Below are 27,171 nucleotides of genomic sequence, written 5' to 3'. Positions count from 1 at the left end.
TGTTTCTTACTCTTGAATGGTCGACTAAATAGTTAGATTTCGTCAATATAACTACTTAGTCTTCCACAAGCGCTGCACATTTCAAATCTGATGTCACTTGCCTTGTAACACACTGGTTTTCTGTGTACTTTTATTTCACACTTAAATAAAAGTAAGTGTCAAAGTTCATATCACAAATTATTCGTATTCTCTCTTTTCCCATTTTTACTCTTTTTTGGCCATGTCTATAACTAAACAAACGCGCACACCATTATCTGCCACGGGATTGGTACCCGTGGATCACCGGATAATACTAAATTTCATTCCTTCGACGTGCACACTATTATCCACTATAATATTGGTACCCATGAATCACTAGGTAGTACTTAATTTTGTTTTCTTTACGCACATACCATTATCCACTACGGTATTGGAACCTGTAGATCACCGGAAATTACTAGGTTTTGTTCCTTTTACGAGCACACTATTATTAGCCAGAGTAGTGGTACCATCTAAACAATAAGAACTTATCAGATTAACGTGAATACCAGTACTCAGGAAGGTATTAGAATATTCCAGTCAGGACACGATTTAAATAACTATTAACTCCTATGTGACTCTTGAAAATGATACCTTTATCCGTAACGGTACCGGAGTATCTAGATCGCTGACAAGATACCCTTTGGTACGCTGCTCCAGGTAAAATCGACCAACCTTAGACGAGCCACAAGCAAGTGCGTTGGAATATGGGACAGCAGTCAGTTCTAGTTGAAATAGTTGTAGCCTCCCTTGCGAATACCGTCTTGGTCATCAGAAATATCCCTGTAGCCCTGTGTCCCATTTAAGTGCCCAGCGTGTGTCTCGAGTTATTAAGTGAAAGCTTAGACTGAAATAGTACGTCGCGCCAACGTTACAACTGATAGAGATATGTTCATGTTCAGTTAAAAATGCATTGGAAGTAGAATAAGCTTACTCTGCAACAGATATGCAGAAGCTATTAATTACTGCATGAAAAACTATTTTACTGATAAAACTACAACATTTTAAGCATATTTTGACGTAAATATTTTATATGGCTGTGTAAAGTCTCAGAGGCTTTTTTATGGCGAGTTTCAGTGGATTGAAAATACATGAAAGAAGCTTATGAATTCATTTGAGAACAAGATTTGCAGTATTTAGAGAAGCCTTACAATTCTCATAAGGATTTGCCACTTTATTCTTAACTTATTTAAGATCCAGGTGTAAAGCTGACTTTATGATAAGCTACTGTTAAAAGCAAGCATAAATATAAACTTTGTCATAAACCTCTAATGAAAACCATAAATTATGGATTATGACTAACCAAATTTATGGAACCTCAAAATTCTGACACAGATCAGAGCTTAAAAATTTATTGATCTCGGTTGTCATAAGAGTAAAAAGGCCGAGTGTAAGTTTGAAGAAATCATTTCTGAACCATTTAATAGTGCTATTTTCTGGAAAACGGTGTAAAATAAAAGTAAGTAGTGTCTTACACTTATCTAAGACACTTGTGTATCGCTTTTACCTAAAGTATGTGCTCTTCAAACTCAACAATGATTGTAAACTCGTATACACTTATATAGTTAGTCTGATACGTAATGTATGTAATCATGATATTTAAAAAATTATTTAACAGGTAAATAATCAATGTAGAATATCAGATTATTCAAAAAATAATAAGTTTGTTACTCTGTTACAAGTTAAAAGAATCGTTGTTCTTATAAAAGATGAGAGCAAATAAAAAAGTTATTAAAATTTATTAAGATCTAAAGTAAGTTGCAAATTATTTTTGCTGAAGAGAAAAATGTGATTAGAAAAGCTAAGGGTCTTAAGAGAAACGTTGTAAGAGCAACTATTAATTTTAATGACTACACTTATTACACTGCCTTAAATGTTGGTTGTTTTCTTATCCCCATATTTCTTGATAAGAATTTTTTTACAATTTTATTTTTGTTAGCAGCTGACACATCCTTTGGTTTCATAGTTATTTTCCAATGTTTTCCATCATTATAGACCGTTCGTAACTCAGAAAGGATGTCAATTTATTTCTAGCTACCATGTTAACTAAAGTTTTTTGACGTATCATACTTGAGTGTATGACGGAATTCCTCATGCGTAGATGCTTTCAGGTTACAACACGTAGAGTACAAGTTAACTTTGTTTTTTTGCATTAGACTTTAAAATTTTTCATAATAAAACTCTTTACCATCTATTTAAAAATGAGTGAAATCTCTTCTCTCAGCTTATATCGACTTCATAGCTGCAGTCACATTTTTACTGGTTTTACTATTTGCGAGCCAAGCCCATGCACATTTAAAAAATTCATCTACAACTGTTAGTGAATATTCGTAAACTTTAATCTCACGAGCACAAGATATAATCTTCATAAGATTTGCTTGCTACGTTTCAGCTAATCTCTAAACATGAATCTTTTGGCAGAGGTAGTTGCATCTTGCAGGTTCATGAAACTCTTTCATTATTCATCCCATATCTTCTAATTGTCCTCTGGAGTTATATTCTATATAATCACAACAAACTTGTTCATAAAAAATAAGACTTATTTTTTTCTGTAAAATAGTGTAATCTACAGCATCATGACCTTAAATAGTTTATGCAAGATTGCTCAATCTTTCATTTTCTGAGTTAAATTCTCGTATTTAATAAAATTATCGAATTAATTAGTATTGCATGAAGGAGTTGTCTCGTTTTTGTCAAATTTTCTTTTATAGGCATCCTAATAAATCTAATTACTATTGTAGTTTTTAAGCAAATCATCAAGTATATATGGTTTCGTTTTTTTCTTATTCCATAAATACGATCCTTTTTTTGCTAGTTTTTATCAAGTAATTCTAAATATGATCTAATAAGTACATGTTAATAAGCTTTGTCAGAGAATGGCCCACATTTCTTTTAACTTACAATAGTCAATCTTGATGATAAAGATGGCCCTGTTACTCACTGGGTTGTCTATATAAAGCAAGTCCATAACGTGACGTGTTTCGAAAATTTTGGTGAGCTACAGCCACCAATAAATTTAATGTTATATCTTGGTGTTTATTACGTAAAACACAATTCTGAAAGGTCTTAAGATTTTCATACATAAAACTATAGCCATCGCTGCTTAAGTCTTATTTGTTAAAAAACTACACTAATGTGTATAGGTATCTCAATGTATCTCAATACTCATACATATGTATCACAATACTCAAGTAAGATTAGTCATTGACAAACTGTCATAGAAGAGCTGTTGTAATTTAATTTATCAGAAACATTATCTCTTCTTAATATACAATATTCTTTACTTATGAAGTTGTCACCAGAACATAAATTCGTTCTTATTCCTGTAAAATTTTAAACTTTTAAATTAATTCCTGCTCAGTTTAATGTAAGCTCATGCTAAGAATGTGCTGTGAAATACATTGATATTTTGATTGCCATGCAAAATTGCTACGATATTTGAAATGGCTGTTACTTTTTTTTATTTACTTGCTTATCTTTTGTACGTACATTTTATAACTTTAAGTAAAACAGTGCTCTAGAGACTGTTTTACATTTATACATTTATACATTTATACTTCAAAGGAAATTCATCCTTTAAAAACTGCAAGCGTTGTTAACTACAGAAACTAAATGTACTCTTATCTAATTAAATATTACTGAAACTAAATCTTTTCGAATATTTGCATAAAAGTTTATATATATACCATGCTCTGCGTAGCACAGTCAGTCCATACTAGCCCTGCTGCTGAGCTAAGCGCTTTACTTGGCTAGCAAATATACTTATTGATTATAACTGATGCAGCTTTTAATTTAAACCTTTAAATATATTATTCATCTTTTTGCAAAATCTGCTTTTGACATGGTCTCGGCTTAGCTCGCATCGAAAACGGCCCTTTTAAGAATAACTCTTAATTTCGATAAAGGTAAAAATAAATTTTATGTAAGTGATTAAGTGGTAGTTTTTTAAGTGGCAGCTATGAAATTTGAGATATCAAGCCATTTCTAATAAAAGAATAACAACTCATTGATACAGCTATTATTATGAAATTACACAATAACACTTCTTACAGTAAAATAACGTGTAGTGATACTATTGATTTCAGATCAAGAGATTCTATTGGCTGTTTTTAGGGTTCACTGACCCAATTCTCAAAAATACTATGACTCACAACTCAAACTTACCTGCTGCTATTCTTATAACGTATGCTTGGAGTTTGAAGCACTAAAAAATTTTCCAGAGAATGCTTCTGCTAACTGTCTCATTCTACATGATCACATTGTAAAGTACAAATCAGTGGTTAAGTAATACAACTTAGTTAAGCTTGTACATAAATTAAAAAAAAAAAATTCTCGCAGTGAAGGCAGTCCTCATTATGATATAGTAGACGGTGGACATACAGAAATTTAATAAGCCTAGCAAAAATTATGTGCATAGAAAGTTGGCGATTCATTTACTTCATAGTATTAACAAAGCTTGAGTATTTCTCACGAAACAGCCATTTCTTTGGAGCCCTCTTATCATTAACTAAATTGGCAATGAGGTGATATTGACTTCCCAGAAGTTAATTATGTTCTTCGGAATAATTGCAAAAATACTGACCAATTCTTGTTATTCGAGGATCGAATAAACTGGCTCAAACGATTTTATATTTAAGCTAATAATATGCTTAATTATCCACAGTTTTGACTCCTATCATTAGCTACCGTATGTCTTTATTATACTGGTGAGTATAAGTCTATTTGTGTCACCCACAATGATAAGCGAATAAAACAGTTTTATTTACATATTAAATAGAAAGATTTATTCACTGATTCTGAATAAAACGTATGAAAAAAAAACTTAATAAAACTGTATAGGATAAAATTAAGTCATAAATAAATGTATTAAGTAATATTATCGTTGTTTTTAATAGATCCTTTATTTCAAGATAAGTTGAGAATTTAAATAGCAATAAGCAACTACTAACTCTGTAGATTTGTTTAGTTTTCCGACCCAGAGTGCTCCATGCTCTCTGAGTGCTTCAAATTATTAGCCGAACACTTGTTTCTGCTCCGAGCTAACCCAAGCGACCCCAAACAAATTTCATACAGTCAGTACATCTATATTTATGACTAAACGTAAATTTTTACGGCTAATACTATGAATATAAATATACTAACTATATAGGAGTTGGTCAGTGTCGTTTGGGTTAGCTTGAAGCAAGAACAAGTGTTCAGCTGAAAATCCGAAGCACTTGGAGTGCTCTGGGTCTTAAAGCTGAAAAAATCTTGTGTTATAATATAAGTTAATTTATATTGGTTGTAGTTAGTGACATCTTCTGTACGGCGTAGATACGACTCGTACGAGACATCATAAAAGCAATAGTACATGTTATAAGGAAGTATTAGGCAGACTGGTTATAAACGTTGCCAGGTACATATGCTCACGTCGTGTCTCTCTCAGTGTCTTGAGAGTAACTATAAAAATTGTGAATAATCTTTATTCATTATGTTAAATACATATATAAGTTAATCCGTTCTCTTTATTGTGTTTGCTACCTCGTCATACATTTATTTTATCAACATGGTAGCTAAGTCCGTAGTTGCAGTGTCATTTGATTTTAATTTTGATTTTTATGGTTTTCTTTAAAGGCCGTAAACTTCAAAGAAGATACGTGCATGAATGGAATGAAAAAGTTTAGAAAAGGTATTTATTCAACGAAAAAAAGCTGAAGAAAATTGTGTCAAACAGTAATCACTAATATATTAACACTAAAAAGGTTTGTTTTTGAAAAAATTAAAGAATCTAGAAAAAAAGCTGAGGTGGCAGACGATCTACGAGTACCAGTTTTTGATGACAAAGCTTAAGGTGCTTAAAAGAAAAGAATTTTGATATTTTTCAAGTCGAAAAAATGTGACAAGGTCATAACGAGAAAGAAACAGTCAATAGACAAAGAAAAATAATGGTTGGGAAAAGTCTTAAAAGCATTGAATTATATATATTGTGCAATCTCAAATAATTAGTTTGAACTTATCAAGGACAAAGAAACGGCTCCAATCATAATAAATAAGTTCGATGAGATGTATCTAAAAGAATCTACTACACTGCAAATATGTGTAAGGAACAAATTTAAAAAATTAAAGTTAAAAAGTTTTAAAAATCAAGTGTGTTTTTCATGGAGTTTGAAAAACTAATAAATTAGTTAAAAAGTGCAGGTGCAACGATCAGTGAAAAAAAAACTTTACGTTATACGTTAAAAAATTTGTTGAGTTCATTTAGTCATATTAATGTTCTGATTGACGTTTTGAAACAATCAGACCAGACAGTAAAATTTAGTAAAATTGAAATCAAAATGATTGAAATTAAAGAGAGAGAAGAAAGAAGTAACAAAGATACAAGTGTGTTTAAGTCAAAGAGAAGAAAAAACAAAGTATGTTTCAAGTGCGTTAAGATGGGACATTTTCAGGCTCAGTGTACAAACATGAACATGAAGCAAGGTGAAAATTTGGAGAAACCTCGTGGTGGTACACAGCAGTGAGGAGGTGGGTGCCAACATCAACAACAAAGAAGTGGCATGCAGCAGCAAGGAGGCGCGCATCTGCAGCAACAGAATTAGTTGCACTGGGATGGCGACCGTCAAGGGGGTGGAAGAGGATATGGCGATTATTGTCAGGGTTGCGGTAGGCTGCAGCAACAGTGGCATCTAGGCCAGGATCAGTGCATTGAAAATACAGGTTATGGTCAGCAAAATAGTTTTTGTACTGAAGTAATAAAAAAATTTAAAAGAAAATTTGAATGTTAAGATCAATAATATTTACAATAATAGTATTGATTGGCTATTGGATAGTGGCTTCTCTGATCATGTAGTAAATAATAATTAATTTTATAACGAATAAATTGATTTAAAAGTACCACTTCATATAAAACTGGGAGATGGTCGATTTTTGAAAGCAACAAAAGGAGGAATTATTTCAGTGACTTTTTATGATTTTAATCAAGAAGTAAAATTGAATAATGTCTTATATGTTAAAGAAATGAATAAAAATTTAATAAGTTATGGTAAAGATACAAATCATAATAAAGTTATCTCGTAAGATGACACTTCTAAAATTTTTAAAAAATTTGGAGATCGAATTTCAGTTGCACATAAAAAGAAAATTATTTCTTCTTTAAATAGTTATGTAATGAGAAAATAAACAATTGTGCCGAATAAGTTTGAAAAATCAATGACACGAAAAGAAAAGCTTCACTGAAAATTGGGCCATGTCAGTTTAAGTTATTCAAAAATAATTTGTGACAAGAAATCATAAGATGAATGAACAAAAAACATTTAGTCTGAGTATTTTAAATGTAAAACTTGTATTAAAAGTAAAATGCATAATTTGTCTTTTGAGGATAATAGAAAAAGGGCGATGGAAATTTAGAAGTAATTCGTACTAATTTAAATGGGCATTATAGTGCATCGAGTTCTTATGGAGAGAAATTTTCTGGCTTTTATTGATGGTTATAACAAGATAATTAAGATTTCTGTTATTAAATCGAAGAGTAAGGCTTCAAATTGTTTTACTGATTATATTATTACAATGGGAAATATTACTAGAAAAAAAATTACAATAAAAAAATGCGATAATGGTAAAGAATATTTAAATAAGCCTATTTATAATTTTGTAAGGGAAAAAGGAGTTCCAATTTTATTAATTTGTAGGGTAATAGTGGCTAGACATCTTGACATAGTTGAGGAAGATGTTAAGATAGTTGGTTTTTTAATAAACAACGATAAAGTTGGACATGCAAATGAATTTAAACACCAAATTTAAAATGATAATAAAAATGAACAAGAGTCTGAAAATGGATATAATAAAAATAATAATAAAAATATTGAGTTGAGACGTTCAAAAAAAATGTTAAAAACCTGCGAAACGTGATCATTAAAATTTTGTTTACAACGTTATTATATATCTTAAGTATGTAATTATAAAAAGTCCAGTAAGTTTTGATGAAGCATTAAATTTGTATGATTTTTACAGTTGGAAAAATGCATCAATCAAAGAAACGTCTTGTTTAATTTAAAATAATACTTGGAGGTTAGTTGAAAAACTGATTAATAAGAAAGTTTTAGACTTGAAATGGGTTTATACAAAAAAAGACAATCATGTTAATAAAGCAATCTTAGTTGTAAGGGGACTTCGACAAAATGAAATTGTTAAAGATATACGTCCACCAGTTGCTAGAAAGCAGACTTTATTCGAATACTGATGTCAAAATGAAATAATAGTTGAACAGATTAATATAGAAACGGCTTTTTTTAATGGTCAAGTAAAATCCAAGAATTATGTTCAATAATCTAGATGTTATGAAGCAAATGCTGAAAAAGTTTTGAAATTATACAATACTTCGTATGGTTTAAGAGAAAGTCCAAGACTATGGTATAAATGTTTCGATACTTATATTAAAGAGTTAGGATTTGTAAGAAATAAAAATGATTGTTGTCTATATGCTTTATCTTAATGAAATAAGACTCCTTATTTGATCTCGTTTGTTAATGATTTATTGATTTGTAGTTGAAATAAAACTAAAATTAACTACATTAAAGGCTTCTTGTCAAAAAGGTTTTAGACAAAAGATCTAGAGGGGATGAAAACTTATATAGGTATAAATATTAATTACAATTATAAAAAAAGAAACATGACACTCAAATAGAAAAGGTATATTAAAACGTTAGCAAAAAAATATAGTATGAAAGATTTAAAATTGTATACAGTTTCGATGGAACAAAATTTCAAAATAGAACCAGCGCAATTGGCATGTGAAGGGATTAAACTAGGAATCTTGATTGGAGCTTTGTTGTGTATAAGTTCAGGGACAAGACCTGATATGAGTTTTCGTGTTAAATATTGGAATGGATTTTAAAATAGTTATCATTAAACACATTTTAAATATGCGCTAAGACTTTAGAATTATTCATTTCTGACAAAAGACTTACAATTATATTATAAAAAGGATAGTAGAAGTAATCTTATTGATTGTTATGTTCATGCTAATGAGGCTGGTGATGTTGTTGATAGGAAATCTATGATAAATAAGATTTTAAGGGTATACAATTATGTAATTTTCTGGAAATCAAGAAAACAAAACAGTGTTACGAAATCACCAACTGAAGCTGGGTATGCTGCGTTATCTGAAGGTGTAAAAGAAGTGATAGTGATTGAGAGTATTCTAAGTATTTTTAAAATCAAGTTGGAAGAGCCTATTGAAATTCATGAAGACAGTAGTGTTGCTATAAGTATTGCAAAGTACGGTAATTTTACGAAAAGTTCTAAATATATTCAAACTCATAATTATTTTGTTAATGAGAATTGTGTAAAAACTTTAATTAATATATTAAAAGTTAATTTAAATAAAAATGTTAAAGATATTGTAACAAAGCCATTAGAATTTTATACGTTCAAACAGTTCAGAGAAATGTTGTAAATAATATAAATTTAAGGAGATGTGTTAGAATATAAGTAAATTTGTATTGGTTGTAGTTAGCGACATCTTCTGTACGGCGTGGATACGACTTGTACGAGACATGATGAGAGCAATAGTATATATAATTAGAAAGTACTAGGCAGACTAATTAGGACCGTTGCCAGGTACACACGATCACTTCGTGTCTCTCTCAAAGTTATGAGCGTAACTGTAAGAATCGTTATCATTCTTTATTTATGATGTTAAATAAACATGTGTGTTAGTTGATCAATTTTTTTTATTGTGCTTGCTACTTTGCTATACATTTATTTCATCAACATTCTAAAAAAGATATACATACACTTGAATCCTGTCAGACATACATACTCGAATCTTAGCACAGAGTGCTGTTTATTTCATCATAAAGCAACATTTGTGACGGATGCACGCTAATGTCATAGTAAGTACCATATTCGTAGGCTACGAAACAAAAAGTCAACTTACGTCCAGACCTTGTTATGGAGATTCAACGTATTTTAATCGTTTCTAAACGGTTTTTACTGAAAGACAAAACTGTGGTGTCTCTTATGAGACCAACAATGAGTCATTGTACTGTGCAACCCCCAAACCATTTTTCTGCCTTATCTATGGATGTGCACCGAAATAATGATCATGAGTCAAAGATAATGAATTGACGTTACTTATTCAAGGATCATAGTCTTATTAAAAAGCTACAGCAACACTTGTACGCTGTAGAGAAAAATCCACTTTGAATTAAAGTTTATTAAGACAATGCAGCCACTTACTTTAAATTTAACAAAAGTATATTGTGATTAACATTAAACAGTATGTGATACAATCGCATAGTTTTTTTAATATCAGATATTCAATAAAAGCGTAGATATGTGGTGCTTATGATGCAACAAGAAGTCCATAAAGAAAAAAATTTTTCGCACTTTGGAAAGTTCATAAAACCAAATTGTGACTTTGCTCTTTGGTAAAAAGTAGCATTGATCCAGATATGAAATCTTCTGTAGACACAGTTAAGAGATATAAACAAACAACTTTTTTAATGCCTGCTACAAGGACGATCGTTGATAGATCTATTACTGCTGGTACTAAAAGTGACACTAAAACCGATATTAATGACGATGCCACAGAAAGTAACCGTGCGTAAGTGTAAAAAAGAACAGACAGTATTCATATGAAGATCAGAAGATTTAAACGAAATCTTGTACTATTATGAAAAGTAATTAGGGCACTTTTATGAGCTTATAAAAATCTGCCTATATCGTCAGTAACTCTATGACGATTAAGCAATCAAAATCGAAAACATTGGCTCGTAATATATCAAACTGAAATACTCGAGCCTCAGTAAGAAGAAGAATAAAAATAGTCAAAAACCTCTTAAAGAAATGCATATTAAGGCATCCCAACGAAAAGTAATGGGGAATTAGCACTTAAGAAATTTCTGCTTATAGCCTAAGAAACATAAATACAATATATTCTAAAAATATTCATAACGAGTTCTTGCCATGAACATAAAAAATTCTTGTATTTTTTTGAAGCTACAACAAATATATGAATTCAGTTTTTTTTTGTTATGAATAAAACCAACTTATACACGATTTTAATAAACTTCAACTTAAATTCACAAGCTAGCTGTATTTCTTGGCAAGGTACTGCGTGGAGAAAGCCAACAATGGTCAGTTGAGTAACATATGCTATTTGTTTTTTATAATTAAATAATTTTTCTCTCTAACAAATCAATACGTCTGCTTCCGAGGAAAAAAAAGTTACTTTGAGATGCCTAAATAATAAGGGCAAGAAGAAAAGGACGCATTTTTAGGTACCCCTAAACGTAACAGCACTTGGAGCGCAAAGCCTCATGACGTTGCTACCCAAGTTGCTCTTACCACCTACCATCCCACCCTTTTCACCCACTGCACAAGCTCCATTACTGACAAGTGTTCCAGTTCCCTTACCACCACCTTTTCTTACACCTACTACCTATCGCACTATAACTCAAGACTCTTCCCCACTATCACCCACTGACTCTCCTCCACCACCTCTCCCAAACCCACCACCTAATTTGCTACTTCTTCACTACCACACAGGAGAAGTTGTAGCCCCCCTCTTCTTTTTGGACAGTATCTAATGGCATATAGTTCGTAGCCAGCAGAAATAATATTGTTTGTGTTGATTCTTGATGCTTGTATCCACTGTCTAAGTTCATCAACTAACTAATAATTTTTTTATAATAAGATCAGTTAAGTAATTGTTCAGTTTTATGAATTTTATCTTAACATATATAAAAACAAAATTAGAATTTACCTTAAAAAGACTTTTGTGCGAAAAAGTCTGGTCAATTTGTCTTTGTTTTCTGCTGAGTCTCACTTGTTGACTGAATTCTTAAATACTCTACTTTTTGCTAGCAAGAGTAAACACTACAATATTACTTTGCCTAGTTTTCTCAATTTGTTAACTCTCATTATTTTGCGTAAGATTCTCCTTAATAGAGCTAACCTGATGGACATTATTTTAAATCATAATATTATTTATTGTTTGTTTCTAAAAAATAAACCATTGAAGAACTAGAGAAACTAAGTATTAACCAAAATGTATATTTAAGAAACATTTTTGGTCGAGTCACAAGCGTCTAATATACTTAAACATTTTTTTTTTTTTTTTGAAAAAGACGTATAAAGTTTGGTGCGTCGCCAGAAGTTTTTACCAGAGATAAATCAATTATCTTGACCTTTCAAGCAGATCAGGGTCTCCTCATCGACGCGAATAGGAAGATTAAACGGGTGATCCTTACCTAATGGACTAACCTCTCTTCAGGCGACGCGACGCAACCTGGGCGTACGCAGTGAAATATTTTAATGCCTTGCCACATGTTCATTGTCTTCAATAACCTTTTTCTACTTACAAAATAAAAATAATAAACTTTTGACTATGAATTTGGCTGACGACGGCTCGTGGCCTGTTAACATGCCTCTTTGTATGTATTATAATAAAGATGTATGGTTCACTCATTTACTGTAGAAATTTTTTTTCTGCAGGCGCTATTTATTCGCCCATATCAGACCACAATATTTAAAGTTTTAACATCTATGGAACGATTTATTAATATCTTAAATATCGACTAGAATCATCGATTGTTCGAGCTAAAAACATCGATGTCCTAATTATCGATAACTATCTGGTATTACTACTTTAAAGTTGATCCAGAACTGGCACAGTTTACGTACTCAGTACTTGACACGTCAAAGAATGACATTTAGTATCTCTTAATTGATATTGATGCAGGACACAACGTCTTGTTTTTACACTATACCCATGACCTCAACGCAGTTTGTAGTTGCCTACTTAATCGTTCCTAAGATTTTAGAGAGTTTTTTTTAATGGTCAAATAATGCTTCTAACGTATTACGTTTTAATAAGTTTAAATCAGAAAATGGTTTTTTTTTGTAAAAAGTTTTAAGAAATTATGTTAAAAAACTTTTGTTTATCTCGTTTATTAGTAAACTCAAAAACTTTTCGAGTAACTATAAGTCAACATCTCAGAATAAGCTCAAAATTTTCTACCTTCTAGTACGTTAATAAAACTATTCAGAACTAAAAATGTTTACAACCATCAGAGTTGTGAGCTGTTATATAATATGTACCTTTATCAAGTTAATATCATTGTGTGAGTGAAACAAAAAAATTTGAAAAAAAATTGTATTCCGAGGTAACATTATCTACTTTAATGATGACATCTGTGTTGTTACATCAGTGCAGCCCCTGTCTAAGAACATACAATATATCAGCCCTGCCTAATGCACGCAGAACCAAGTGCGCAGGTATATATAGTTCTACACTATATGATGAGGAGCAGCAGCAGTAGCAGCAGACGTCATATATATATATATATATATATATAGCTAACAGACGGATAACCTTTACAGATTAAATTAAAGTAACGTAAGCAAAACAAAGATTTGTTAATAAGTTATTTAAACTTTGTTTATGTACAAGGCATCTTAATAAGACACGTCATATCACAGTGTTACAAAAGTAAGCTATTTCATTTTTTAAATGTTTTTTTTCTCAGTGTTTCCATGAATGAATGAAAAACATCAGAAAAAATTAACTTATGAATAAAATGATTGGCTGTCAAAAAAGCATGGCCACTGCATACAGTGAAGAGGTAAAAGTTAAAAACGTATTTTAAATGTGAAAAATAGGCATGCAAACGTGAATGCAAACAAACATACATTCAGCAGAGCTACTATTACTAGAATTATTATTAAGTATAAGGAGGAGTAGAAATCTTTTAAATTTTTGTGTCAACCTCTTGGTGTAGATGTGGGGAAGAAAAGTATACGTACCACGGTCAAAAAGTGGGGCTACTATTTTTGGCCTAGGTACGTCGTAAGCCATTATTGAAATTTTTTTTTTAGTAATACCCTATCTGTTAGCTAAAATTTTTTGTTAGTATGAAAAAAAAAAAAAAAACAGAAAACTTTACCGTAAAAAGTAGAAGGAAAGTATGGATTTTTGTTGGGATGCAGGTCAAAAAATTACATTTTAAGCATTAGGTTACCGCAATACTTAAATTTTTTTTCTAAAAATACATTTTTACTCTTAATCTTTTCTAAAATACACCTTCTTACCACGCATATTTAAAACCTGCATTATAAATCACTTACTCTTAATTTCACAACACATTTTATCACTAAAGTTTTACGTACTATAAGAATCTTTATAATAGAGTCCTGATAATTAATACTATCGTTTAATTATGACTTAAATTTTGTAAGTTTGATTCAAGTTAAAAATAGTTTTAACAATCAGATTTTTATGATTTTTGTTAATTATCATTGCGTTACTAATTGAAGTACCTTTAACTTAAATAACAAATCTTGAAAAAAAGGTACATAGAACTGGGGTGTACAAGGTTTGTTACGTTATTTCTTTCTTAACTTGTCTTAAAAGTATTTTTTGCGGTTCGTTTGTGATAAAAAAAAAATTTTATATAATGGTCCTATGGGGACTTACCTAATTTTTTATAAAAAATAATGAAAGAAACAGATTCTGTGGGTGTAGATAACCAGCTCTCAAAATTAAAATTTTGTTAACATAGAACTATTCCTCACAAAAAAATAAGTTTTAAAGATCTCATTTTTGCCACGTTCAAACGCGTTACCAGAAAAAATTTCCTCAATCGTTAATAATATTAAATCTATAAAAAAATCAGCAATAGAAACATCTCTTACAAATACTTAGTGCTAAATAAAAAATTATCGCAGTATCAGTAGCCTTAATTCCGTTAATTTTGGAGCTTCTCAACAACATTTCGAATCATTAAAGGCTAAAAAATGTTGAGATATATATATGGTACATACACACGCACATACATATATATATATATATATATATATATATTGTGTGTAATTTTTTCAAAATAAGGTTTGTATTAATATTTTTTAAAGCCTTAAAAAATGATAAAATTATTTGTTAGAATAAAAATAATATGTTGAAGTATATTTTACAGAATTCGAAAGGCTATGGAATTTTTTAAAAACACTCGGGAATAAATTTTCTATGCTGGGGAATGATTACTGGTCTGCTTTTAAATGAATATGAAAAACAAGCTGCTAATTTCAAATAAAAGTGGTAAAGTTTACGTAGACAAAGAGATGTGCCCTCAACTTTGTGTTGGTGAGCTTTAGTATTTCTTCTAGTGGCTCCCTTTTTTAAATGAGCTGTCTATTTTGTGTGTGTCAATAGATATTTCTAAGCTCTTATAACTATATATGCCCCTGCGTGCTCTGCGCACCAACCCCCGTAATTGCAAATTACATTTACGAAGTATGAAAAAAACCCGAATTATATTAATTGTTACTTAAAACTTATTTATATAATAAATGTATATCGATTATAATTAATAACATGAATTTTTAACAATCACTTTTTATTTTTCCTGACTAATAACAGCTTTTCCTATGGGATTAGTAGAACACAATTTTCAAAACGATGTAATTTTTAAAGAAGCATGTAACGTTATGCTGCCTTTTCAACTACGAAAATTTTTCGCATGGTTTATTGTGTCTGAGAATTTGTTTGGTAATATTATTTGGAACAAATACAAAAAAATTTTTATTAGAGATTGTAAAGATAATCAAAATAAAGCTTTTTTACGTTGAAACAAAATTTTTAATTCCGAAAATATGTCTTGTAATGATTTCAGTTTACCAGAACCAACAGAAACGATAAAAAAAAATATCGATACTGACAATGATGAAAGGATATTTTGTAAACATAAATTCCATGAAATGTCTTAACAACTCAGTCATGATCAACGTCAAATTTTTCAAGAAATAATAAAATTTTAAAAAAAATTTTTTTCATTGATGGTCCTGGTGGATCTGGAAAAACTTTTCTATACAAAACATTAATGTATTATTACATATCAATTAAAAAAAAAATTTTTACAATGGCTTGCACAGGTATTGCTTTTATTCTGCTCCCAAAGGGAATGACCACTCACAGAACTTTCAGACTTCCTTTAGACTTGAGCACTATAGAAAGTGCATTATTCCAGTTTGAGCCAGATAAACAGAAATTACGTAATGTTCAAAAAACCATAAAATTTTCAAATTTTTGGCCTTTATTTTAATATTTTTATTTAAAAAGTAGAATACGTTCAATTGATAAAAAATTTTCTTGATTGCTACTGGATATAGGAGATGGCAGAATTAAAACTTTTATAATTCCTCAGACATGGAAAACAAATGATGTATGTTCTGAAATTTTTTATAATGATGACGATTCTTTTATAAAAAAAGCTATATTAACATCTCACAATAAATACACTCATTTTTTTAACAAAAAAATTGTAAATAATATAGTCGGAACATTTGTAACGTACTATAGTATTGATAAAGGAACTCACAAAGGAGTAGATAAATCAGACGATAATTTTTATATTAATTTCCCTACAGAAAATTTAAAAAGTATTAAAGAAGGTCTTCCTCCGCATGAATTGAATTTAAAAATTAACGCTTTTGTTATGTTTATACGAAACTTAAACATATCTGAAGGACTTTGCAATGGTACAAGATTACGAATTACAAAATTATTTAAATACAACATCGAAGCTGAAATAATCACAGGTGAAAAAAAAGAAAATAAAGTCTTCATTCTAAGAATAACACTAAAAATAAACAATTCTTTCTTACTATCATTTATATGGTACAGAAAACAATTTTCATTTACCTTAGCTTTTTCTATGACTATCAGTAAATCTCAAGGTCAAACTTTTGATGCCTTAGGATTATACCTCAGAAAACCATTATTTTCTCATGGGTAATTATATGTTGCATTGTCTAGATGTAGAAACCCAAAAAAAACTTTTATTTAAATTAAATCAGAAAAAAATTTAAAATGAAATATATTGTTTGTAATAAAATTTTAGAGTAACAAAAAAATCACTCTATAATTAATTACTATTTTTATACTTTCTTGCAAATTTTATCTTTTATCAAAAGAGCGAATTTCAGTACCGTCTATTACCCAGATTTATGTAATTATAAACAATCTGTTTTTTGTAATATGTTTTCAGATACTACATCGTAGATGCAAAATTTTATCAGTGTGACAAATATAACTCGAAATTTTTAATTAAGAGTGTCTATCATTGCACGAAAAAATTCACAAAAAAAAATTGTTTGTGATTTGTGTAGCATATTATAATATAAGACAAAAAGAACTATTTGCGTCACACAAAGGAATGCCAAAACATTGAAAAAAAATTTAAGTGTATTAAATGCGAAAAAAGTTTCAAAAGAAATTATTACTTACAGAGACATTTGAAAAGTCATGAAGAAAACGTTCGAAAAAATATTTGTCAAAATTGTAGAAAAGGTTATGTAAGAGCAGAGCACTTTAAAAGACATTCTAGAGTATGTAATTAAAATAAATATAAGATAATTGTAACAAAATTTTTTGTTATCGTCAAACAAAATAATATGTAAAAATTAGACTACTTGTAACAGTTAATATAGAAGGCTTTACAAATATATTCACATCATATATGGGGAAGCTGGAGGTAGCTGAGGGAGAGTGGGGAGAGGAGCTGGGAGGGAACCAGGGGGGAGCGGGGGGAGCTAGCAAAAAAGTAGGATGACTCGAAAAATGCAAGAAAATGAAAAAATAACTACCTTGTTCGGGGGGGAGCTGGGTGAGAGCTGAGAGGAGAGCGGGGGGAGCAAAACCTTGCTCCATCTCTTACGACTATATTATATAGGGATATATACATATAAAGCAGAAAGCTGATCTCTTACATTAAAATTCATTATGAATCTAGAAAAAAATTAATCAAAATTTTTCTGCTTTAAGCACTCTATACTAAAAGATGTATGATACCTAATTTTTTATAACAGGACTATAACAAATACTAGTCCTGAGATTTTTGAATGAGTTTATAAAATGCGAAAAGAAAGGTCTTGTATTTTACAAAAAGCTCTAAGCTAAAATAAAAATTTTTAGAAAATAAAGAAGTTAAGATTTCAAAGTTATGACTCTCATGATGCTTGGCTTTAGTACTTACAGTATACTTAAAAAATAAAGAAGTTTAAAAAACTAAGGCTTAGTTGTTACCTAAATACAAGATTTCAGTGCTTTTACAAGCTATTCCATCATGAATGTACGTTATTAAAAGTAAATTCTTATTCAAGTTACATACCCATCTCTACCCACTGGGAACCCATCCCTGAAAATATCCACCAAACTTGTTTTTTTTCTCCTGAGTTGAAAAAATATTCTCTTTTCTTAAAGTCTTCTGAAACTAAACCTTTGGCAGGCACTATACTATAACCTCGGTAAAGATGTCCATCAATTTCCGATTGAAATATATCATATAAAAGTTGTAAAAATTCTGCATCAAGTGGTTTTGCATCCATCTGAAATATAAGTACAAAAAGCTAATGAATATTAAAACACATTCAACATTAAAATATTTTATGAGTATAACTTTTTTAACAATTTTTTGGATTAAATTTAATAAACCTGTACTTGAATACTTCTTATATAATGAATGCATAAACCTCAATGAAATGAGTACAATGATAAAAGTATAGTGTATTTTTAAGTAAACATCGGTCATAACCAACACAATATCTTTGTTACACTTAGAAAATATGGATGACCGTATGAGGTGCTCAAGAAGTCTGTTTAGTCATGGTCATTATCTGGAATTCATGGGAAGTATTATTTGGATAGAATTTTTTTGCATGATCTGACGCAAAATGGTCATTTCACAATGAATTTGTATGTTACCAGGCCTCAAAGTATTAGGAAAATTGTTTAAAACAATTTTTTTTTAAATTAAATTCAAATTATTGCTTATTTTAAACTGGAAAATTTTTTTTTAGTTTCTTGGACAATTCTGAATAATATCTTGTGGATTTTCTCCAAAATCAATACATTTAAAAAGCCGTTAAAATGACCATTTTCAAGTATGAAAAACAACAGTAAATGTTATAAATTTTAATGTTGCTAAAGTTTTCAAATATTCTTTAAACATCCCTTGACAAAATCCAAAATCCTTAGACGTTTTCGGATATTATTTTATTGCAAACCCTTAATGTTTAGTTTACAATACAGCGTGTGCACCGTTACAGTCGGCCACTGTTGGCCGTGGCTCTCATGCTCCGTCTCTTTTCCACTCACGAGGAGTACATGCAATTTACTGCCACTCATATTTAATTAGAATACTAAGTAATTTATTCTTCAACAGTTATTGTGTGAGTAAGAATTCAGTTATGTTTATTTACTAACGTAAACCCAATTTAATTTAAAAATGATTCATCAAATGCTGTGCCGTGCCGTTTTTTATCAGCCAGCTAAAATAAACAAAACTGCTGAAAAGTACAAGGATCAGGATAAGATTCAAATTAGTTTTTAGAAAAAAATCACGTCATTTATTTAATACTTTATTGAACAAATAAGTAATCAAATGACAAAAAGTTGTATGCACGTGCACTGTTTTGTTATTTTCGATTTTATCTCGTCTTGTTCTAAGCCCGTGTGATTTAAACTTTTCAAATAAAAATAATAAAGTTAGTATACTTAAGCGTATAAAACACTATGTTACTATATGAAATTTAAACTGACGCTCAACTTAAAATAATTTTTTTTATTTAAATACATGTGTGTTTATATAGTAACACTTAGATGATCTCCATTTTACATGAATATAAAAGACTCCATAATTACTTTTACTTCCACAATAACTGTAGAAAAATAATGTACAATATACTTACCATTGAAATTAAATATGAGTGGCAGTTAATTCCATGTACTCCTCTTGAGGGGAAAAGAGATGAAGCATGGGAACCACCGCCAGCGGCAGCTGACTGTAACAATGCATACGCTTGCTTGTAAATTAAGAATTAAGGGTTTGCAATAAAATAATATCAGAAAACGCCTTAAAACTTTGTCAAGGGCTGTTTAGAAAATATTTGAGAACTTTGGCAACATCAAAATGTCTTATTTTTATTATTGTTGTTCATACTTAAAAATGGTCATTACTAGTTTTTTAAACTTTATGCAATTTATATCTTAAAAAGTATTAATTTAAAATAAAATTTGCAAGATTTTCTTTTGTGTTTGGAATTGTCTAGAGAACCAAAAAAAATCTTTAAAGGTCAAAACAATGTTTTAAATTAAAAAAAAAAAATTTGTTTCAAACAGTTTCCCTGAGACTCTAAGGCCTGGCAACATAAAAAATCTGTTTTTAGGGGATTATTTTGCGTCAGATCATGCAAAAAGTCCTATCTAAATAATTTTTACCATGAATTCCAGAAAATGACCAGGACTAGTACTTGTGGGACATTTTTGTGGTGTGATATGGGCTATCAATAATTTTACATAACTTATCTTTCTTATCTCCATTATTTTAATAATTTATTGAGTATGTTGAGACATTCAAGCGTCAAAGCAATAGTTGTACATTTTTTTGCTTTCATTACTAATTTTTTTATTCTTTGTAATTTACGTGAATTTTATTGATTTTTTTGCTTTATTTAATAGAACACAAAAATACTTTGTTTATAAGCTAATTTTTTTGTCAACTTCTTACTGTTATCTCACTCGGTAGGAGTAAGGAAGTAATAAAACAGCTAAGCACTACGTAACAAGATATTAAATTGTGTTGCTAAACATGTTACGTCATTATAATAATAACGTTATTAAGGGCAGTCCATTAATCATTTAAAATTTCCACTCTATCGACTTTCCTATAATAAGAAATTATTATTAATAACTAATTATACAAACTATTTAAAATTTTAAACATGCACACTGACTGACTCTTTTACGATCACGAAATGTAACTTTTTTTCTAAGTTCGCAACAAATTCTATGGAATTAAGGCTTGATTGTTTATTCAAAGTACCAGCTTAGGGGCTCTTCTCAACAATAATTTCTTATTACATAAAAGTCGGTAAAGTAGAAATTTTAGATGATATACGGAATGTCCTTAAGTTTAAAGTGCTTTTTTAGTATATGAATTGACCAGAATCTGTGAAAAATCTTACTAAATTTTATTTGAAATTATCTGTATTAAATACGAATTTTCAGTTCAATATCATTTGTATGATTTGTGTTCCGGATCATTAGAGAATACATTATAAAGTAAAATATGAAAAAAAATTTCTGTCATGTATGTGTAGTAAGAAGTATGTATTCAAATGTAAATGACAAGCGTTGTCATGTTAGAAAGATGTTGATTTTGGTTAAAAAGACGTTCAGTTTGTGACTAACTTTGATCACTAAGTGTTGAAAGGGGTATTTTATATATGAAAAAGTAGTGTGGGTGGTGAGGAAAGAGGTTCACATAAAGTATCACAACAACAAGGAATAAATACTGTTAAAATATAATTTATTATAAAAATACAAAAATAATGGCAACAATGTGTATTAATCCGTCATTCGGGTGGATTGCTCACAAATATCGACATGAGACGAATAATTAACAAAATTGCCACGCTGGTGAAAAACAAGCGGCATATGGCCGGTAACGCATAATATAGTGTGGTAAGAAATGTACCTACGCAAAGAGAAAGAAGAATATGTTGAATGCAAACTATTATAGTCAATACGGCATGAGACTAGTTTCGAGTAAGTCGCATGGCCGAACGCAAAAGAAAATAATAATAACCGTCGGAGGTGAATTCCGAGAATTTAAGTATCACTGTTCGCGTATGACAACAACTGTTATGATCCGTCGTATACCAAAGTAATACGTACAAGGTCGGCGCCGCTGCTCTTAAATCAACCAAAAGAAAATGATGAAAAAATGCGTGACGCCGTCTACGTGACACCAAAACAAAAAAAATCAAACCCAACACGCACCGCATTTAGGTTTTTACTCATGGGAATTTGATCCTTATAGAATAACCCAGCGCTCGGCGCGTCGGTGCCTTTCATACATTCGTAAACAAACAAAAGGAAGATCACTTAAGGTCTTAACAAAAAATTAAATTCTGGGCCGTTTCGGCGTTGCAAAAAAAAATCAAATGTTAAAACGCAATTACAAAGCACGGCGGGCTTCAGAATAAAAAAATCGAGCAGACTAGCTTAATTAAGGAACGCACACAAAATAATCGCCAGATTGGAACCACACGGGCGTAGAGACACATAGTTAACGAGCGCGTCGACGAAAAAAAAAGACACGGGGCAAAAATCACACTGAAAAAACGCAGAGAAAAAACAATTGCAAGCCCGTAACTTAACAAAAAGAAAACAACAGACAAGACGTGATACAAAAACCAAGGAAAGCTCCGTCATTCGAGCTAAGCAGATCGAAGGGCACCACTTGGTTGATTATTAGACAACCATGGGCCAAAGATTACCCCTTCGATCATGTGAGTGCTGGACTCACTGCCTCGCTCTCCAACGGGTAGCTCCTACTCACTTCTATCCGATGCTCGGCTCCCGATTCTACTTGGTTGCACTCGGGCGTCCCGTGACTAACTAACTTTTTCCGGCTCCGGCTCGACCCCTTTTCTTTTGCTTCCCCCTTTGCCTCTCTTTTCTTTTCGGCGATGTACCTGCGGCCAACCTGCGCACTTACAAAATGCGCAATTTCCCTTTTCGAAAAGAAAGGAAAAATAGAGCAAGAGGTCCCACGTGACTCAGCCCGTGCGTGTACGCACCTACACCTTGCAGTGTCTTACTTTGTTTGGCAGCAATAAATACTATTTAAATTTGATAATTCTCCAAAGATATCTTTTTTTTGCATGAAGCTGACTTTATCAGCTACAATTTGGTATTTTTAAGATAAAAACTTGTTTAATATTGATGTAAGTACACCAATTGCAAAGTCAAGTGCGGTGGCTGGACTTAACGAATTACCACGCACCATGTCTAAATGTAAGTATGACTTACACTTTTCTTCTTAGGTCATACGTACAAACTTACGATATACGCATGTACACATGTATGAACTTTGTTTTTTGTTAAATGATAAGCATTTTAACTTAGTAACCATGCAATAAATTATTTTTTAAATGAGAAAAGTTGAAAGGTATGATTACCAATAAACTTTTATTTAATTAGCCAAATGTTAGTATAACTGCTACTGTGTTTGTATTACTGACACCCAATTGTTGTCATAGCTTAAATTACTGACACTCAATCAGTGTCACTACTTTTATGACTGTCATCTCAGTTTTTTAGAAGTGTGAAACTGGATGTTTATGTATTGAAGAGTGCATCGTATAAAAAAAAACAAAAACATTGTATTCATAAATTCTACAATTATCGTTATTATTTTTTAATAAGCTATTGACATTTAGATCGTTAATACGTTATCAAGACTTAAATCCTATCATCTAAGCAATTGTAACATAAAAAGAATGTTGAATAAGATTAATTTTTTAGTAAAAATAGTAAATAATTACATAAAAATATTTCACTAAGACTTCCAACTCTCTCTTTATTGCTTATAACATCAATTTTTATTACAAAACATTGAACCTTTACACACAAACATGAATAACTATAAATTGTTAACAGGGTGTAATTTATTTTGCAAACAACTTATTTGTTTAGTCAAATAATCTTTTTCTTTAGATTTTAATACATTACTTTTGTTATTTTATGGTTTTCTTTGAATTCATTGACTAGTCGTTGTTGCTTTAATTTTTTATTTTTCCTTTTTTAATCCTTATTTCCTTTTTCTGAATATTTTTTTTTTGCCGTTTTTACTTTCTTCTTTTTTTTGTTTCTTGTTTCCCTGATTTTCAACTTTATGTTATTTTATTTCTTTCAGCAAGACATTTTTTTCCTTGACACTTCTCTTTGTCTATTTTTAACCAACCATTTGAGGTTACTAAGGACTAGATATAACAGATGAAAGTTTTTTTTTATTCTGTCTTTTGCTACTCGAGTAAAAGATAATGTTATCAGGCCACAAAAATATCCTGAAATTGAATCTGAAGATGATCTTGAGTTGTTTGTTAGAATTTGCAAAGTTCTATTTTAAAAGTTGTGTCATTTATTAGAACTTAAAATTGTGACTGCTTGCATCATTATATTTTCAGTTAGAACATGAATTTCTTTTTTTATTTTTGGATTTTTAATGTAAAAGTGAGAATGATATGAGTTTAAAAAAAAAATTTCATTATAATACATGCACCAATCATTAATGTCACTATCATTCTTGATAAAACCATAATCTGAATAAGTTTTTTTTTTGTTTTTCTGCAGCAATACGTACCAGTGTATGAAAAAATTTTACCAAAAAAAAAACTATATAAATAAGTATTTTTTTTCCTTTTATTTACCTCGTAGATGCTTATACTATGCATACTTAAGAAAAAAATATTACAACAACAATTTACTTCACAACGATTTTGTCATGCTAACGTAATATACTATAAGGTTGTGTTTTATGGTCGAGGCTGAAGAAAGCTGATGACAGTCACATAATCACAGGAGCTGAAACTATAAGTAATACTGTCATTTAAATATAATAAAATCTAAGTAATTAATAAGAAATTCGTTTAACTACTATAAAATAACAGCCATGAGTTAATATGACTGTAAATGTTGAACGTGATTTACGGGTGCTGTATTTCTAAAAAAATACTTGAATTTCATTGATTTTATACGGTTTACTACAGTTTTTTAAATTTAAAGAAGCCTACATACATTTGAGAATTATAATAATTAATTTAAATTAAACTTCTTATTTTTTAAGACAATAATTTCAACTGCAATTAATGTAGTTCACTGTGATATTTGGTAAGACGTAAACTTTAATTATTAATAGTTACTATTCATCAGTTTACTTAATGTGACAGTAATTGCATCATTGTTAGGAATACCTACATTTACCCCTACTATTTATATGATCTTTAGATTCATATATTTCAGAACCTAATCTTACAGAATTTTAAGTACTTGCATTAAAATTATAATTTGTTGCTTCAAGTTAATAAATACTGCAGGAAATATGCTTCAAGTTAATAAATGCAGCAGTTAGATATGGAGCTAGTAGAGTTCTTGAGCTCACATCTAGATTCATGTGTTAACTGTACATATTTCTTCGTTAATTTAGTAAATTACGTGCTCGTATGTTAACTTAATTTTGCTCTATACAGAAAAAAGTTTAAGAAAAGCAGACTATGTTATAGAAAAAGATTTGTAATCATTCCTATAATTTTGAAAAAAACCAGTCTCACGGTAGAGCGGAAGCTTTGATATAGGCCGTAAAAAATAACTTTGAAATATTTTGTAATTTATTGAGATATACTTCCTCTTACCAACTGAGATACTTTAAATTTAGGGAAATTTAAATGAAAAAACTTGGAATCTTGGAGCATGGCTATTTATTTCATACATTAGTTGGACAATGTGATCCAATATTTTGGAGTCATCCTGACTCCCTCTTCAGGGAACTGTACAATTTACAATATTTATAATATATAAAACTTTATGACAAACTACATTAAATGAAAATATAAGTCAACTATGCAGATGCGAACGATGAAAATGCCAAACGCAGTATGACTGATAAAGACTAGTCAGTCATAACCATGGCAATGGAGTACTAATAATTAAATAAACTTAATATTATCAACTTAAGCAGTCAAAATGTATATACAGTTAAGTTATCTACAATATAAGTCTCATCCTGACTCAGCACATGTAACTGAAAGATATTAAATGTAGTAATATGGTGTTAAGGTCTTGTCACCACATAAGGGTGCACCCACGGTCAATGTATGTACAAGGAAACAAGGACCAACAGAAACGTGGCCATCAAGTGGCACACCTATCAGGCAACACTCGTCAAAAGCAAGGCCACCCATGCATCCTGTCTCTAAGTTCATATAAAAAGGACTTGTAATGATCATGTAGTTTATTGGTATCTAGTTTTCTATTAACATTACGGTTAAAGTACAAAATATATAACATCTCCGAAAATTCCCTTTTAAATTTGTTGTTTTCTTGGTCCAAAATTTTGACTTCATCGAACTTGAATGTATGGCTAAACTCAGAACAATACGCGGCAATGACAGAATTTTTATCACACTTGTGAACCATTCTCTTATGTACGTCAATACGTGTGGCCAACCTGCGCTTACTTTGGCCTACATAGAACAATCAGCACTCGCACTCCATCCTGTAAACAATGCCACTTCTTTGCAATTTTGGAGTCTGATCTTTACCTAGTCGGATTATGTTCGTAAATTTATTAGAGTTTTGGAAAATAGTTTTTAATTTGTGTTTAGAAAAAAATGAGCGGAGAGTCTTTTCGAGACGAGGATAGAAGGGTAAAATAATAAATGAGAGTCTAGAACTACTTTCCATGACTGGTGGCGACATCTCACAATTGGTGAGTGAGTTAATGTGGTTTTTGTTTTTATTAAATCTATTGATAATACTTATTCTGGCTTTAATGTATTTTTCTATGAAATATGTAGGGTAACCATTTATGGTAAGAGCTCGTCTCACTCGATCAATGTTCCGCGACCTAAACTTCGGATCTGCTAGTTTGAAACATTTGTCAATTAATAAAAAGACTATTGCGATTTTTTGTGACACTGGGTTGTGAGAGAAAAAGTTTAGAAGTCTACCGGAAGATGAAGGCTTATTATATAAATCTATTTCACAAACGAAATCTGCGATACGAGTGATGGTGACGTCAAGAAATGGAATAACGCCGTTGTCTTCACGTTCAACCGTGAACTGTATGAAAGGGTTGAAATCATTCAAAATTCCCAAAACAGTGTCAACACTATCCGATCAGATGATTAAGAGACAGTCATCAACGTATCTCCTATACATCAAGCAAGAATCTCTACATCTCGGCAATACGGATTTCTCCAGGGACTCCAAAACGATTTCTGCAATCCAAGGTGATGTACATTCACCCATGGGAGTACCACATGTCTATTTGTACGTATGATTGTTGAAAAAGAAATAGTTGGAGTTGATTAGGAAGTCTAAACCATCAAGAAATTCTTTTCTGTCTAAATGCATGCTGTCGAGAGTACACCCAATCCTCTCCTCAACACTTTTTTTGATGAGAGAGAAGGGGAGTTTTGAGTAAAGGGAAACCACATCAAAAGAGACCAATAGATAGTTATGTAGAACAATGAGATCCCTCAGCGTTGATTTTAGATCATACGAATTTTTTAAGGAACTGGGTGATCTTTTGCAAAACTTATTGAAAAATT

General features: G+C 30.6%; 1 protein-coding gene across 1 annotated transcript in view; it reads right to left on the bottom strand.

Moving 5' to 3' along the window:
- The window catches only part of LOC106638276 (fatty acid synthase-like), a 1,454,996-nt gene that overhangs the window by 722,990 nt on the left and 704,835 nt on the right, over positions 1–27,171 (bottom strand). The window contains exon 8 of the mRNA XM_089598131.1: positions 18,165–18,381. Within this exon, the coding sequence (XP_089454257.1) occupies positions 18,165–18,381 (217 nt within the window). The remainder of the gene's footprint in view (positions 1–18,164; positions 18,382–27,171) is intronic.

The sequence above is a fragment of the Copidosoma floridanum genome, unplaced genomic scaffold, assembly GCF_036245765.1.
Source record: "Copidosoma floridanum isolate Cflo_tuat_1 unplaced genomic scaffold, Cflo_Japanese_pri ptg000005l, whole genome shotgun sequence".
In the NCBI taxonomy this organism is placed as follows: domain Eukaryota; kingdom Metazoa; phylum Arthropoda; class Insecta; order Hymenoptera; family Encyrtidae; genus Copidosoma; species Copidosoma floridanum.
This window is presented reverse-complemented; position numbering and strand designations above follow the sequence as displayed.